Genomic DNA, 14181 nt, shown 5'->3' on the forward strand with positions numbered 1-14181 from the left:
GATTTTTTATGCTTCAGGAGTGCATCAAGTTGAATCTTGTTAAAATATTTTACATGCTTTAATTTAAAAATGTATTACAAAATAAAAATGAAAAGTTGCTACTACAAATTGCTTTACATGCTATAAAATTAAATTACGTGAATAAAATATCATTTAAACAACTTTCAGACTTAAAAAAAAAATTAAATCAAACATAGAACACACAAAAAAAATCACCCAATAGCTCGAATTTAAATTTTTATGCTTTTAAACGCCAGTTATCTTTCAGTTCAGGTCTATTATTTCTCAATATTTCGTATTGAAACATGCTATTTAAAAACTTACCCCCTTTTAATAAAAAATTCCATACATTGAAAAAATGGGAAAAGACCTACTATATTGGCTCATCCAACCTTTTTTGTACAGTGGTGATCAATCATACAATCCCAGTACGCTGAGAACCATGCAATTTCCTGAGAGAGGAAAAGATCTAAAACTCCAAAAGCACAGGCTAACTCAGAAGAAAATTCTGAAAATTCATTTCCCATTCCTTTGGACTATCAAAAGTAGTCCATGTACCAGCTCTGGTGATGAATTATATTGGCAGCCACCATTCAGTTGTAAACTCTAATTCAGCCTGAAGTAGGATCAGCTCTGTGTTAAATAAACCCAGTTAAACAAGATTCTTGTCCTTATTTCTGTCTCCCAGTAGCCTTTATGGGTATTCTGAGGAGAGGAGTTACAGGTGCAGGGGGGAGGCCAGTCCACATGGTACATTCATACAAACTAATAGCTAGACAGTGGTTCCACCACCTTTTGCTCTTGCAGGAACCTCTAATCCTACATAACCTAAAAGTGGGAAAAAAAAACTACAGTTAATGCAAAAAAATTTGTTAGAGAAACTCAAATGAACTCTATCTCCAGAAGTAAAAACACAATGCTGGAGAAACTCAGCAGGTCAAACAGTGTTTTTTATAAAGCAAAGATAAAGATGCAACACCAATGTTTCAGGTTTGATACCTTGATGATAAGATAACATAATGAAGGGCTCAAGCCTGAAATATTAGTTTTGTATCTTTCAATCTTTATCTTTGCTTTATAAAGTACATTGTTTGACCTGCTGAGTTTCTCCAGCATTGTGTATTTACTTCAATCACAGTGTCTGAAGACTTTCTTGTTTTACTTCTACCTCCAGAACATTGTATGTTGCATTTTGTAGCACGATCAATAACCACGCAGACACAAAGCACATGGTCAAAGGCTTTAATGTCCTGAAACCTCCAACATACAACTACGTGCTTCTGGCTTGGATCCAGGAGGTGGGCCGGCCTGAGGAGTCCAGTGAGAAAAGTCCTTTGGGGTGAAGTGGCACATTATCCATTGTCATCGTCTCCAGTCATGCAGTTTATACCAGTTCATAGATTCAGCTGGTCCAGAAGCTTTATCTGCTGCTTTGATCACCGCAGCACCAGTGGTGTTGTCATCGCTCCCGCAGTGCAGCGATTAATCCAGTGGGCTGAATGTCCAGGGGCTGAGCTGTGGCAGTGCAAACCGGTTCCTGGGGCGGGGGGGGAGGGGGCATTGGGGCGTTGGAACATCGGTTGCTCCGTTGGAAGTTGCAGGGGTGCTGGGGGTGAGGTCCTGAGGGGTTGTGGTGGTTGATACCTGGGGCCAGCTGGTCACTGACGAGGGCTTCTGGGTGCACCTTCCATGCTGGGCCCCTGTTCCATCCAGATCCCGGATGGACACTGTGTATTCCCGCCCATTCGGGTACTGTATGTGGGCGTACTGGGGGCTTAGCCTGCAAGAGGTGCACCTCCTTTCAGCTTCTACTGGTTTCTGAAGCAGAACAGGCAGCTGAATCTGATGACTTCACACCTGATGACATCAGCATGATAATGAACTTAAACTGGGCCTTGGGCTTCATTTGCATGGGAGTGTAAGCATCAATTGGGCCTTCAAATGCAGCTCATCAGTCAAGACCTGACCAAGCCTTGTCAGCTCCAATGTCATGTAGGCCAGAGCAATTAGAAAACAACGTGGAAGAGAATGGGCATGGTCATCAATTTCAGGGGTGGGGACACTTTAAATACCACATTTTCAGGCAATTAAACCACATTTAACTGAACAGTGCATGAACTCAGATTTATTGTCAGAGTACATACATGACATCACATATAACCCTGAGATTCATAAAATTGGTGCCTTACACATGGATAATTCACTAGGACCTAAATCCATACTCTTCTAAGGAAGACTGTGATCCAAATTTATCTCTTTCCTCTCTCAACATCCCTAATGTCGACTTGTTGTTCAAAATATGCATGCAATACTTTTCAAGTTCTCCTCCACCTTATTCTACCAAGTGGTAAATTCAAGCTTTAATGGGACCTGCTGCCAGGGTATTATTTTATTTTTGAAATCATTCAAGCCAAATATTTGAAAATACATTCAATTTAGAATGATACAAAGGTGGGAGGGTGATATAATGGTCTTTGCTATTCTGACTAAACTTGCAAATTCAGCACAGAGGGGGATGTTGTTCAAGTTGCATATGGAGATGCTGCTCACAGCTCCAGTGGCCAAGGTTCAAACCGGACTCCAGCACTGCCTGAGCAAAATTTCCACATTCCTCCATAACTGCATGAGTTGTGGGAGGGAAAAGCAAAAACAAAATTTGGGTCCTCCTACTTCCCAGATTTGTGCTAGTTGGTTGCTAGTCTGAAGTTGATAATACTGTTGTATATGGTAGTTTTAGTGCGCGTGACCTATGTTTGAAAATATTTTGTATGTATACCATATATACACGTGTAATAGTCAATACCATGTAAAATTCAACCCCCCTATTTTTGAACCTGGCCACTCGCCCATCCGAGCTCCCAATGCCCCAAATGCAGACTTACCACCCAGAACAGGCAGCCCCCTGCCCCCCCCACCAGCCCATCTGAGTTCCTGACGCCTCAATGACGCAGGTACTCACCACAGTCAAAAGTAGTACAAATGTAATAGTCTCCTTTTACCCTAAAAATTGGTCCACAAATTTTGACTATTACACAAGTATATACAGTATGTGTGATTTTTGATTATTGAAACTAATTCAGTTAGCAGTTTACATACATGGATACCAGTTCATATTATTACATACATGTAATTCTTAATATTTATAATTTTTTTCTAACAATATGTGCATGCAAGAGTAAAAATGTGTATGTAATATTTTTTCATGTCTTGCAGCTCTCAAACATCTGAATTTTATCATATGTGACTTCACCCTGCTCTATGTGGTAAGAAACTGTGAAAATATATTTCACATTTGGAGGGTCTGTGTGCAATCAGGTTTAAATACAAGAGATGTTTACAAGGTTTCCTTTGCTGGTCCAAGGGTGAGAAACAATTCTATTCACCAGTATTAACACTACAACCAAAAGTCTGAAGTTGATATTGCAAAGCAAATTTGATGAAAATATGGTTCCATACTGAAGCCTTGCTGCTTTGGTACACAATCAGAAAATCAAGGTTAGGGTGTAATTTTTTTTTCCATATATGGCCTTTGGACCTGCTGAACCTCTGTTTCAGGAACTCAGCTTCATTAATTTTTTTCCCCCCTGGCACCTCCTGCAGTAACGTTACAGACAAGCTGTTTTGCTACCCTTTTCCTTCTAGAAATTAAGTTCCTGTGAACATGGCACCTTCTGCCACCATTACACAGTTCTTTGTAATCTTGCACATTAAATCGGAGGAGTGAAATTTAGTTCTGTGGGGCTGCCAGGTAATTTGCTAACACCTATCTTGTTTCCCTGCCCATGTTCAATTTCACCCTCAAACACCACCAATATTGTTAAATCGTCAAGGGCTTTATTACACTTATCTTCTGCTTCATCAGCTCCCCAACCATGAAGATCACCTCTGATATCAATGTTAACTCCGAAATGAGTGCAGCAAGACAGCAAGAAGCAAATGAAAGCATTATGTCAAATAATAGTCCAAATTCATTGCATGAATGCTCTGTCAGAATAAATACAGTTATGCAATGCTCCATTCAGCAACTTTTTTAAAAAATCAACAATTTAGTTCAACACCAGTGAATCAGTGATAAACAAAGCATCTAAGGAAATACAAATCGGTATCCTATTTCATGTCCGATGCTCTTATTATTGTGTACCCTTGTATTCATTTCACAGTATCACAGCTCAATTTGGCACTGACAAATTTTCTGCTTATATTTGTAACTCACCAGGTTGACAAACTCGTGGTAGCAGATTTGGCCCTGCTCATTGCTCTGCACAAGAGCAAACAACATCTCAAGTTTGGTAGGATCCAGTTGTAATTCATGGCTCTGAAGCAGGTTGGAGAAGTGCTCCACAGGAATGAAACCAGTATTCTCCGGATCAAGCTGAAGGACAAATCAAGGGGGAATTATTAAAGCATGTTTGACTCTTCTCGTTCTCTTTTTTGTCTAATTTTATAATCTCACTATCATTAACTTGTTAGTGTTATTTAATTCTTTGAAACTGCAGACTAATTTTAAATTATTCCTTCCCTTCAACTTCAGCCTATTAAGTACACTAAATCTTCAGTATCTGTTTAAATTTCTAATCAGGCCAGAATCAGAATTTATTGTCATGAACGTGCCATGAAATTTGTTGTTTTATGGCAGCATCACAGTGCGAACATTTATTTTAAACCACCTTATCAAATAAAAATAGTGAAAGGAAAAGTGAGGGACTCTGTGGTTCATTGCTCATTTAGAAATCTGAAGGCTGAGGGGAAGAATCTGTCCTTGTGCCGCTGAGTGCTCGTCTTCAGGCTCCTGTACCTTTTTCCCGATGGTAGCAGAGCCAAGAGGGCATGGGTTGGCTGGTGGGAGTCCTTGAGGATAGAGGCCTCTTTGTTAAGACATCACCTCTTTTAGATATCCTCGATGAAATGATGTCCATGGTGTTGCAGGCCGAGTTAACAACCCTCAGTTTTTTTTCCTATCCTGGGCGTTAGCACCTCCATACTAAACAGTGAATCAACCAGACAGAATGCTCTTCATGGTACACCTTTAGAAGTTTGAGACTTTGATGACAGACTGAATCTCCTCACAAAGTGTTATCGCTGGTGAGCCTTCTTCGCGAATGCATCAACATGGAGGCTCCAAGACAGGTCCTTAGAAATGTGGACACTCAGGAATTTGAAGTTCTTGACCCACATCCAGCTTTCTTTTCTCTTCAGCATTCCTTCCTTGCTTGGGGGTTAGATAACACTTTCAATTGGTACTCCTTGAATGGGCAATTGATCCTGTGGAAAATCACGGCAAAAACCTATAATCTTTGAAAAGCAATAAATCACAGATAAAGAATTATGGATGGATATACTTACACAACCCCTCCACTTTCAAATACAAACACATACTCATGTTCACCAAGGAAAAAAAATCATTATCTCACCAATAAAACACAAAGAAAAATTCTCACAGGTTCACCAAGAAATATAGGTATAGTATATATGCCCTTTTTCTACTCAGCTCCGATGCTCCTCAGAGAAATAATGTAAGTAATGTTTCCAGTGCCCAGATAGTTTGTATATTTTTTTAAATTTTTTTTAGTTTGTATAGATAGGAATTATGTGCATATTCCTAACAAAAACCAATCGGCATTTTTTTTTAAGTATGTTACTATAAATCTGATCAGCACCTTTGAATTGTGGGTGTCGTGTGATGATAATCAGGATGGCAGCTGTCATATTTTAATTCATTTCAGCATCTCCAGGTTACAGGGAAGAACAGTCTTGGTTCTATCAGTAAATCTGATGAAGTGCATTAAGTCTAACTCCCTATAGAAACTTTGCCATCTCTTTATTCTTTTGACCTACTCATTCAACTCAGTCTGCAGCTATCTGACCAAATAAGTCATTACTTGCCTCAGAATCAAAATTTTATATTATGATTGTCAGATGTTACATTGGTGTGTTATCCTTGTGGTAGATTTCAAGTAAGATTATGTGGAGGTTAGATAATTATAGTCTGTGATAAACACACCGTTAATGGTTTTTTTTCCAGGTTTACAGAGAAAGATTCAGAATAGAATCACCACAGTGAAAAACCAATATGCAGTAACAGCCCATAAAATCTCACTCCAGTATGGATGTCCGTCAAGAAAGGAGAAAGCAACAGTTAGGAGATAAAGTGCTGTGTAGGTCGAGCTTGAATCATATTCATTCATCAATTACCATGACAACAAATAGCATTTGACAAGAAACAAAGTGCCACCCACATGAGTCATTTTCTACAATTGTCTTTATTTTAAACAAACGAATGATCTAGATGTTTCTATGCCCACAGCAATAAAAATTTGCACAAGCTGAGGAGCTCTTCTTTGCATGAGCAGCAAGAAAATGGTCTAAATTAAGGCATTTCTTTTTTCTTTGGCTTGGCTTCACGGACGAAGATTTATGGAGGGGTAATGTCCACGTCAGCTGCAGGCTCGTTTGTGGCTGACAAGTCCGATGCGGGACAAGCAGACACGGTTGCAGCGGTTGCAAGGGAAAATGGGTGGGTTGGGGTTGGATGTTGGGTTTTTCCTCCTTTGTCTTTTGTCAGTGAGGTGGGCTCTGCGGTCTTCTTCAAAGGAAGTTGCTGCCTGCCGAACTGTGAGATGCCAAGATGCACGGTTGGAGGTGATATCAGCCCACTGGCGGTGGTCAATGTGGCAGGCACCAAGAGATTTCTTTAGGTAGTCCTTGTACCTCTTCTTTGATGCATCTCTGTCTCGGTGGCCAGTGGAGAGCGCGCCATAGAACACGATCTTGGGAATACTTTAAATATGTCATAGATATTTTGGCAGAAACTCAATCCACATTATATATTTGTTTTATAGTTTATAATTTGGTTTGTGGGGTTATCCATCTTAAATGGGTGTTCAGGTGCAGTCTTGATTTCTAGACATGATATCTGGAAAATATTCGTCTCCAAATATTATCTTGGTGCACATTTTGGGCTAAGTTATAGATATTTCTGCATAAAATATTCACAAACATTTTGATTGTCATGCACATTAGTTTCTTCCACCCAGATAAAATGCTGAACAATGTGACTGGGGTCTCCTTAGGCAGGACAGCAGCTCTGGTCAACATCAAGGCCTTGATTGTGTGAAATACAAAATATGAATTATTTGAAATGACAAGAGAAGGCTCGAAGCAAAATAACATAAAGTTGGTGTATTCTGTGACAATTCAATATGCTGCATCATTTTTTTTTTACTATACTCAGAATTCTACAGCATGGGAAACAGGCCCTTTGGCCCAATTCATCCATGTCGACCACGATGTCCATCTAAAATGATCCCATTTGCCTGTGTCAGGCCCCTATTCCTTTAAATTTTTTTGTATCTATGTACCTATCTACAGGTCTTTTAAATGTTACATTTGTCCTTGCCTCTATCATTTCCTCTCGTAGCATTCAATATACCCCCTCACCTTTGTGTGAAGATATTCCTCAGGTCGCTTTTACAACTTTCCCTTCTCACCCGATATCATTGCCCTTTAGTTTTAGATTCCCCTACCCTGAGAAAAATACCATGACTATTGGCTCTTATCTATGTCCCTGGTGATTTTATAAACCTCCCCCTTAGCTCCAAGCAAAAATGTCTCAACCTATGAAGCTTCACCTTGTAATTCAAGCCTACCAGTTTCGCCAACATTCTCATCAATATTTTCTGCATCCTTTTCTACTTAATGATATATTTTCCATGGATGGGTATCTAGAACCGTGGGCAATACTGCAAGTGTAGTCTCATCAACATCTTGTACAATTGTAACATGATATCCCTGCTCTTGTACTCATAAAGACAAAGATGCCAAACATTTTCTTCACCTCCTTATCTCATTTTCAGATTCAGGTTTATCGTCAGTCATCATAAACATCCCTAAGATTCTTTTTCCTACATGCGAGGCAGCATTACCACATAATGGCAATGCAAGAATAACTTACTCAACATACACATGAAAATAAAGAAAGAAATGTAAACAAACTGATTGAGCAATACGGGGGAAAAAAAAGCAAGAAAGTGCAAAAGTAAGAACCCTTAAATAAGTCCCTGAAGAGTTTGTTGCTGAGGAGTCTGATGGTGGAAAGGTAGCAGCTATTGCTGAACCTGGTGGTGCGAGTCATGTGGCACTTATATCTCTTTCCTGATGGTAGCAGCAAGAACAGAGCATGTGCTGGGTGGTATGAACCTTGATTGTTACTGCTGTCTGACAGCAGTGTTCCCCTTAGATGCTCTCGATGGTGGGGAGGGTTTTATCCATGATGCCCTGGGCTACGTCCACTACCTTTTGAGGGTTTTTCGCTCAGGGCCATTGGTTTCTCCATACCAGACCATGACGCAACTGGTCAACACACTTTCCACCACACATCTGTAGAAATTTGCCAGGGTTTCCAATGTCACGCCAAACCTCCGCAAACTCCTGATGGAGTAGAGGCTTTCTTTATGATCCCATTTATTTGTTGGGCCCAGGAAAGATCCTGGAAGGTAGTGACTCCCAAGAACTTGCCCACCCTCTCCACCTCTGATCTCCCAATGATCACTGGATCATACATCTTTGGTTTTTACTTCCTGAAGTTAACAATCAGCTTCTCATTTTTGGTGACACTGGAGCACCAACAATAATCTTGTATTCAGCAAAGTTTTCAATCTCCCTCCTGTATGCAGACTCATCACCCTTTTTTATACAACCCACTACCATGGTATTGTCAGTGAACTTGTAGATGGTATTGCTGTTGTACCAAGTCCCACAGTCATAGGTATAAAGTGAGTTGAGCAGGGGGCTGAGAACACAGACCTGTGGTGCTCTGGTATTGATGGAGATTGTGGAGGAGATGTTCTTACCAATCCTCACTGATCGTGGTCTGGAATTGAGGAAATCCAGGATCCAATTATACAGAAGGGTGTTGAGTCCTAGGTCTTGGGAGTTTGCTGATAAATTTGCAGTCTCACTAATATCTTGTACTGCTGTAACATGACATTCTTGCTCCTGTACTCATAAAAAAGCAAGAATGTCAAACAGTTTCTTCACCTCCCTATCTGTCTGTACCACCATTTTCATGGATCTATGTACCTGTATTCTCAAATCTCTCTGTTCTACAACACCTTCCATGTCCCTACCACTCACCAAGTATGTCCTGCCCTCATTTAACCATTCAAAATGCAACGCATTGGACCTGTGTGAATTAAATTCCTTTTGTCATCCCTTGGTCCATTTTCCCAGTTGATCTAGATCCTGTTATAATCTTAAATAATCTTCTTCTCTGGACACTATAGCACCAACCTTGGTGTCATCCACACAGATATTAACCATGCTAACAATCTAAATTGTTAATGACGATAAGCAACAGTGGACACTGGCACAGGCCTCTGATCGAGATAACAATCCTCCACAATATCTCCTCACTTGTCAATGACTTGACAAAAGTGACTGCACTTCCTGAGAAGACTGAAGTGGGCAAGGCTGGCGGCTACCATTATGTCAACCTTTTACAGGAGCTGTATCAAGAAGGTCGACTACATCACAGTATAGTACAACTGCTGGAGAGAAATGGCTATCACTCCACAGGACCACAAGTGTGGCAAAGAGGATCACTGGAGTCTCCCTCCCCCCACCCCAATCAACATGATCTACTGGGATCACTGTCTGAAGAGGGCACACAAAGTAATTGAGTACTCCTTCCACCCTGCGCATAACATGCTCCCATTGGGAAAATGACACAGTAGAATCAGAGCTAGCACCACCAGGCTGAGGAAAAGCTTCTTGGAATCTGACATTTAGGCGCAGTTGGATGCCAGATATTTTGGCGTTCGCACATGGCAATGGCTATGGCATGTAATTGATTATCTTTTTAATTAAATATAACAAATATAAAATTATTAATTTATTATCATTTTACTCCCTTTTCCCTGCTGTGACATCTCCGCATTCCCCTCTCCCCATGGTGACATCTCCACACACCCCTCACCCTGCAGTGAAATACATCTAAATGTTAGCACCAAGATATCCAGCGCCAAAATGTGGGTGCAAAATTCTGGACACCTAAATGTCCGGTGCCAAACTGTCCTAAACCCCATCTTCTTTCCACGGGCAGTGAAAATGCTGAACCACCAAAGGAACTGTCCACACTAACCATCCGAAACTCTCATATTCACAAAATAACATTAATTATTTATATCTATGAATACTTGTCCTGCAAATGTGTATGTATCTGATAGATTGCTGCTTTGGGTACCCTCCCCTCACTCCACCTCCCGTCAGACTAGCTTAAACTAGTTAGGGTGGCACAGTTGACATAGTGGTTAGTGCAACACCTTTACAGCACCAGCGATCGGGACCAGGGTTCGAATCCTGCACTGTCTGTAAAGAGTTTGTATGTTTTCCTCATGTCTGTGTGTGTTTTCCCCAGGGTTTGTGGGCTGCAATGGTCTGTTATTGTGCTGTATGTCTAAATTTGAAAAAAATTTAAACCCCCTCAAGTAACACTAGCAAATCTCCCAGGCAGGATATTGTTGCCCCTCCAGTTTAAGTGTAGCCCATCTGTTATGTTTCAATGACAATAATCCTTGCTGGTTGGAAAGTTGTTATTGATTTAAAAAAAAACACTTTTGCCATCATGGTTTTTAGCAGATTTTACATTGCATTTAAGGACCAATTTTCTTACATATGATTAACATGGATAGCTTTTATCATTACAAAGATGTCTTTGTAACGACAAGAATGACACAAATTTTTAATATCAATGCTCTTCTAGGAATCTCCGTTATGGTTTTGAATGTAAAAGTCATACATTATTACGTTGTACATTTTGCAGAACAAATCCAGAATGACATTTACATCAAGATCTTTATTCCAGGAGGTCAAGTGTGCAAACTACAGTGTTATTAGGAAGCAAGAATTGGCATTCCTCATCTTTTATGTAATTATCTAGCTTTCTCTTGAAGGAATTATAACTATTCCAGGCAGTAAGCAAGGTCCATATTTTAACCACTTTCTGGATTGAAGGGAAAATTAATGACCACATTGGAGAACAAGGATGGGTTTTGCTATTAAGACTATAAACAATGATGTCACATTTGAAAAACAGTACATTTTAATAACTTTACAAATGCCAACAGTAAAATTATCATGTATCAGAGCTTTTAAGAGATTATTCCAACAAAATTCAATTGTATCAAACAAATTTATTTTGTAAATTAATGAGGAATACCTTAGGTAAATAATGATTCCACCAACATGATTAAAACTTGAAACAGACACAACAAAGGGTAAAAGATTTCAGGTTATTAGATTATCTTCCTACTTCTGAATTCTTATGTTTCATGGTGGGAGAAAAAAGTAATTTTAGGGATGGATTCCAGATATAGTGAGGTCTCTCAAAGGAATATCATTGGATATCACTAATGAAAATAGTAACCAAAGCAAATTATTCCAAATGAAGGAACTGAAACCAGGACCTTAAAAACCTAAAGCCATCTTAGAAACTTGATGGATCATGTTTGAAATTATCAACATTTTCAGTAAATAATGTAGCTTATATGATGTAAGTCATAGAGTTATTATCTGGATGATTTGATTTCCTTGCACATGCAAACCTCCACAAATAAAAGTGAACAAAGCGAGCCTGCAGAGACTCCGTAAGTCAGATGGCATCCATTGGTAGGAATGGTCAGTTACCCTATTGTTTAGCTAGTGAACAAAATTTGAGAATAAAAACAGTAGATACAACTTAGAAGGTCAACGATGAATGGAACAGAGTAATAGCAAAAGACTTGAAATGGCAGGAGGAAAGAAACTCTGGAGGAGCATGACAAGAATATATACACAAGGTTATCCATCAGTATTATTAACTCAGATGCCCTCCTCTCCATTGATTCTGAGCTTTTCCAATATTATCTTTTTGATTTCCATTTTCCACAGGCAGTGAGAATGCTAAATAATGAAAGATCTGCTCTAACCATCCAAGACTTTCATTCATGAAACATTATTGATTTATATATGAATAATTGTCCTGAATATGTATTGTTTGTCTGTTTGTGTGTATGTTGGGTGTGTTTCTGCATATTTTGCACTGAAGACCAGAGAAGACCACAGAGCCCACCTCACTGACAAAAGGCAAAGGAGGAAAAACCCAACACCCAACCCCAACCAACCAATTTTCCCCTGCAACCGCTGCAACCGTGTCTGCCTGTCCCGCATCGGATTTGTCAGCCACAAACGAGCCTGCAGCTGACGTGGACATTTACCCCCTCCATAAATCTTCGTCCGCGAAGCCAAGCCAAAGATTTGTGCAGTCAAATGACAATAAGTTGGACTTCAACACGCTTTGACATGCATTTCACAGCTTCCACATGTCCCTTTTTTTCTCTTTCTAAATGCCCTCATGATCAACTTGATGGGTAAGTAAACTATCTCTTTGGCCTTGCGTTGTTGTGTTTTTCTTATGGAAAAATATCTACCAGTTCTGATGAAGGATCTTTGACCTGAAATATGAAATCTGTTTTTCTTTCCACATCGACTGAGTATTTCTGTTTTTATTTCAGGTTTCCAGCATCTGAATTTTTGCACTGTTAGTGTAGAATTGGCTGCTCTCTCACTGACCCAACTTTCTGGGCAAGCTACTCAAAATCATTGCATCTGTATATTGAACCTGGGCACTCACTTTTCCACTAATCTGCCCAAAAGATCAGCAAGGGCAGCAATTCAATCACAATTAATGCATGGTTTTCACTTTTACACAAACAAGCTGCTTTGGCTTTCCAAACCATTTATTTGTTCTGCAATATCATTCCCCTTTCATGTGCTGAATGCTGATCACCTTGACATGAGTTCAATCACCTCACTGTGTGTCAAGAAACTGAGTTTCTTTAGTTTACAACTTGAGATATTTGCACAAATTCAATGAACAGATTTACTGTTCTGATAGAGAATGGTGTCCATATCAAAAGTCTCCATCTGTGAAAAGTGTAAAAAAGGATAAGAAATTAAGGGACTTTTGACCTGATACATGGACAACAATCTTTTTTTTTTGTCTTTCTTTGGCTTGGCTTCGCGGACGAAGATTTATGGAGGGGTATGTCCACGTCTGCTGGAGGCTCGTTGGTGACTGACAAGTCCGATGTGGGACAGGCAGGCTCGGTTGCAGCGGTTGCAAGGGAAAATTGGTGGGTTGGGGTTGGGTGTTGGGTTTTTCCTCCTTTGTCTTTTGTCAGTGAGGTGGGCTCTGTGATCTTCTTCAAAGGAGGTTGCTGCCCGCCGAACTGTGAGGCGCCAAGATGCACAGTTGGAGGCGATATCAGCCCACTGGCGGTGGTCGATGTGGCAGGCACCAAGAGGTTTCTTTAAGCAGTCCTTGTACCTCTTCTTTGGTGCATCTCTGTCTCGGTGGCCAGTGGAGAGCTCGCCATATAACACGATCTTGGGAAGGTGATGGTCCTTCATTCTGGAGACATGACCCACCCAGCGCAGTTGGGTCTTCAGCAGCGTGGATTCAATGCTTGCGGACTCTGCCAGCCTGAGTACTTCGATGTTGGTCCAGAATATTGCCATTGTTAAAGTACACTCAGTGTATTCTCTATTCATATTTTACAGTGCTGACATCCAATGAACCTAAAGTAAAACATGGAATTCTGCAGACACCCTGGTTAAAGTAGAAAAGCGAGGCTGGAGAAACTCGGCAGGTCAAACAGTGTCCTTCATGTAGCAAAGGATAAAGATACACAACCAACGTTTCTGGCTTGAGCCGTTCATGAAGGAATGAGAAAAATGTAGATGGGCCCCCAAATGAAGTGGTGGTGGGGGGTAGGTTAGAGAGCAACAGGGATGACAGATGGGGAGCAGTGAGAGAGATTCCCACAGAATCACTTTCGGAGAGCAAAGGAGAACTTCTTCAGGGTGGGCATCCTCCGAGGTTTTGTGTAATATTAATTTTTCAGTTTTATGACATGAAAATTAAGTAATCTTGAATCTTGAGCAAAGATACATAACCAACGTTTTGGGCTTGAGCCCTTCAGGTTCCTGCCTACATTTTGCTCATACCTTGATGAAGGGCACAAGCCTGAAACGGTGATCTTTATTTTTGCTATATAACAGACACCATTTGACCTACTGTGTATCTCCAGCATTGTGTTTTACTTCAATCATGGTGTCTGCAGACTTTCACGTTTTATTCATCGG

The 14181-nt window shown here is 40.3% G+C and overlaps 1 protein-coding gene across 16 annotated transcripts in view; it reads right to left on the reverse strand.

Moving 5' to 3' along the window:
• The window catches only part of rhbdl1 (rhomboid, veinlet-like 1 (Drosophila)), a 238116-nt gene that overhangs the window by 134507 nt on the left and 89428 nt on the right, over positions 1 to 14181 (reverse strand). For 14 of the 16 annotated variants that reach the window (XR_011347356.1, XR_011347355.1, XR_011347358.1 and 11 more), the window contains one exon: positions 4214 to 4372. The exons of 1 other annotated variant lie outside the window; for it this stretch is intronic. Coding sequence is in view for 10 of the 15 variants with exons in the window: in XM_069906200.1 (XP_069762301.1) it covers positions 4214 to 4372 (159 nt within the window). In the remaining 5 variants the exon portion in view is untranslated. Of the gene's footprint in view, positions 1 to 4213; positions 4373 to 14181 lie in introns of those variants that run through there. One more of the 16 variants, XM_069906204.1, reaches the window with a different exon arrangement.

This window comes from Narcine bancroftii, chromosome 12 (assembly GCF_036971445.1).
Source record: "Narcine bancroftii isolate sNarBan1 chromosome 12, sNarBan1.hap1, whole genome shotgun sequence".
NCBI lineage: Eukaryota > Metazoa > Chordata > Chondrichthyes > Torpediniformes > Narcinidae > Narcine > Narcine bancroftii.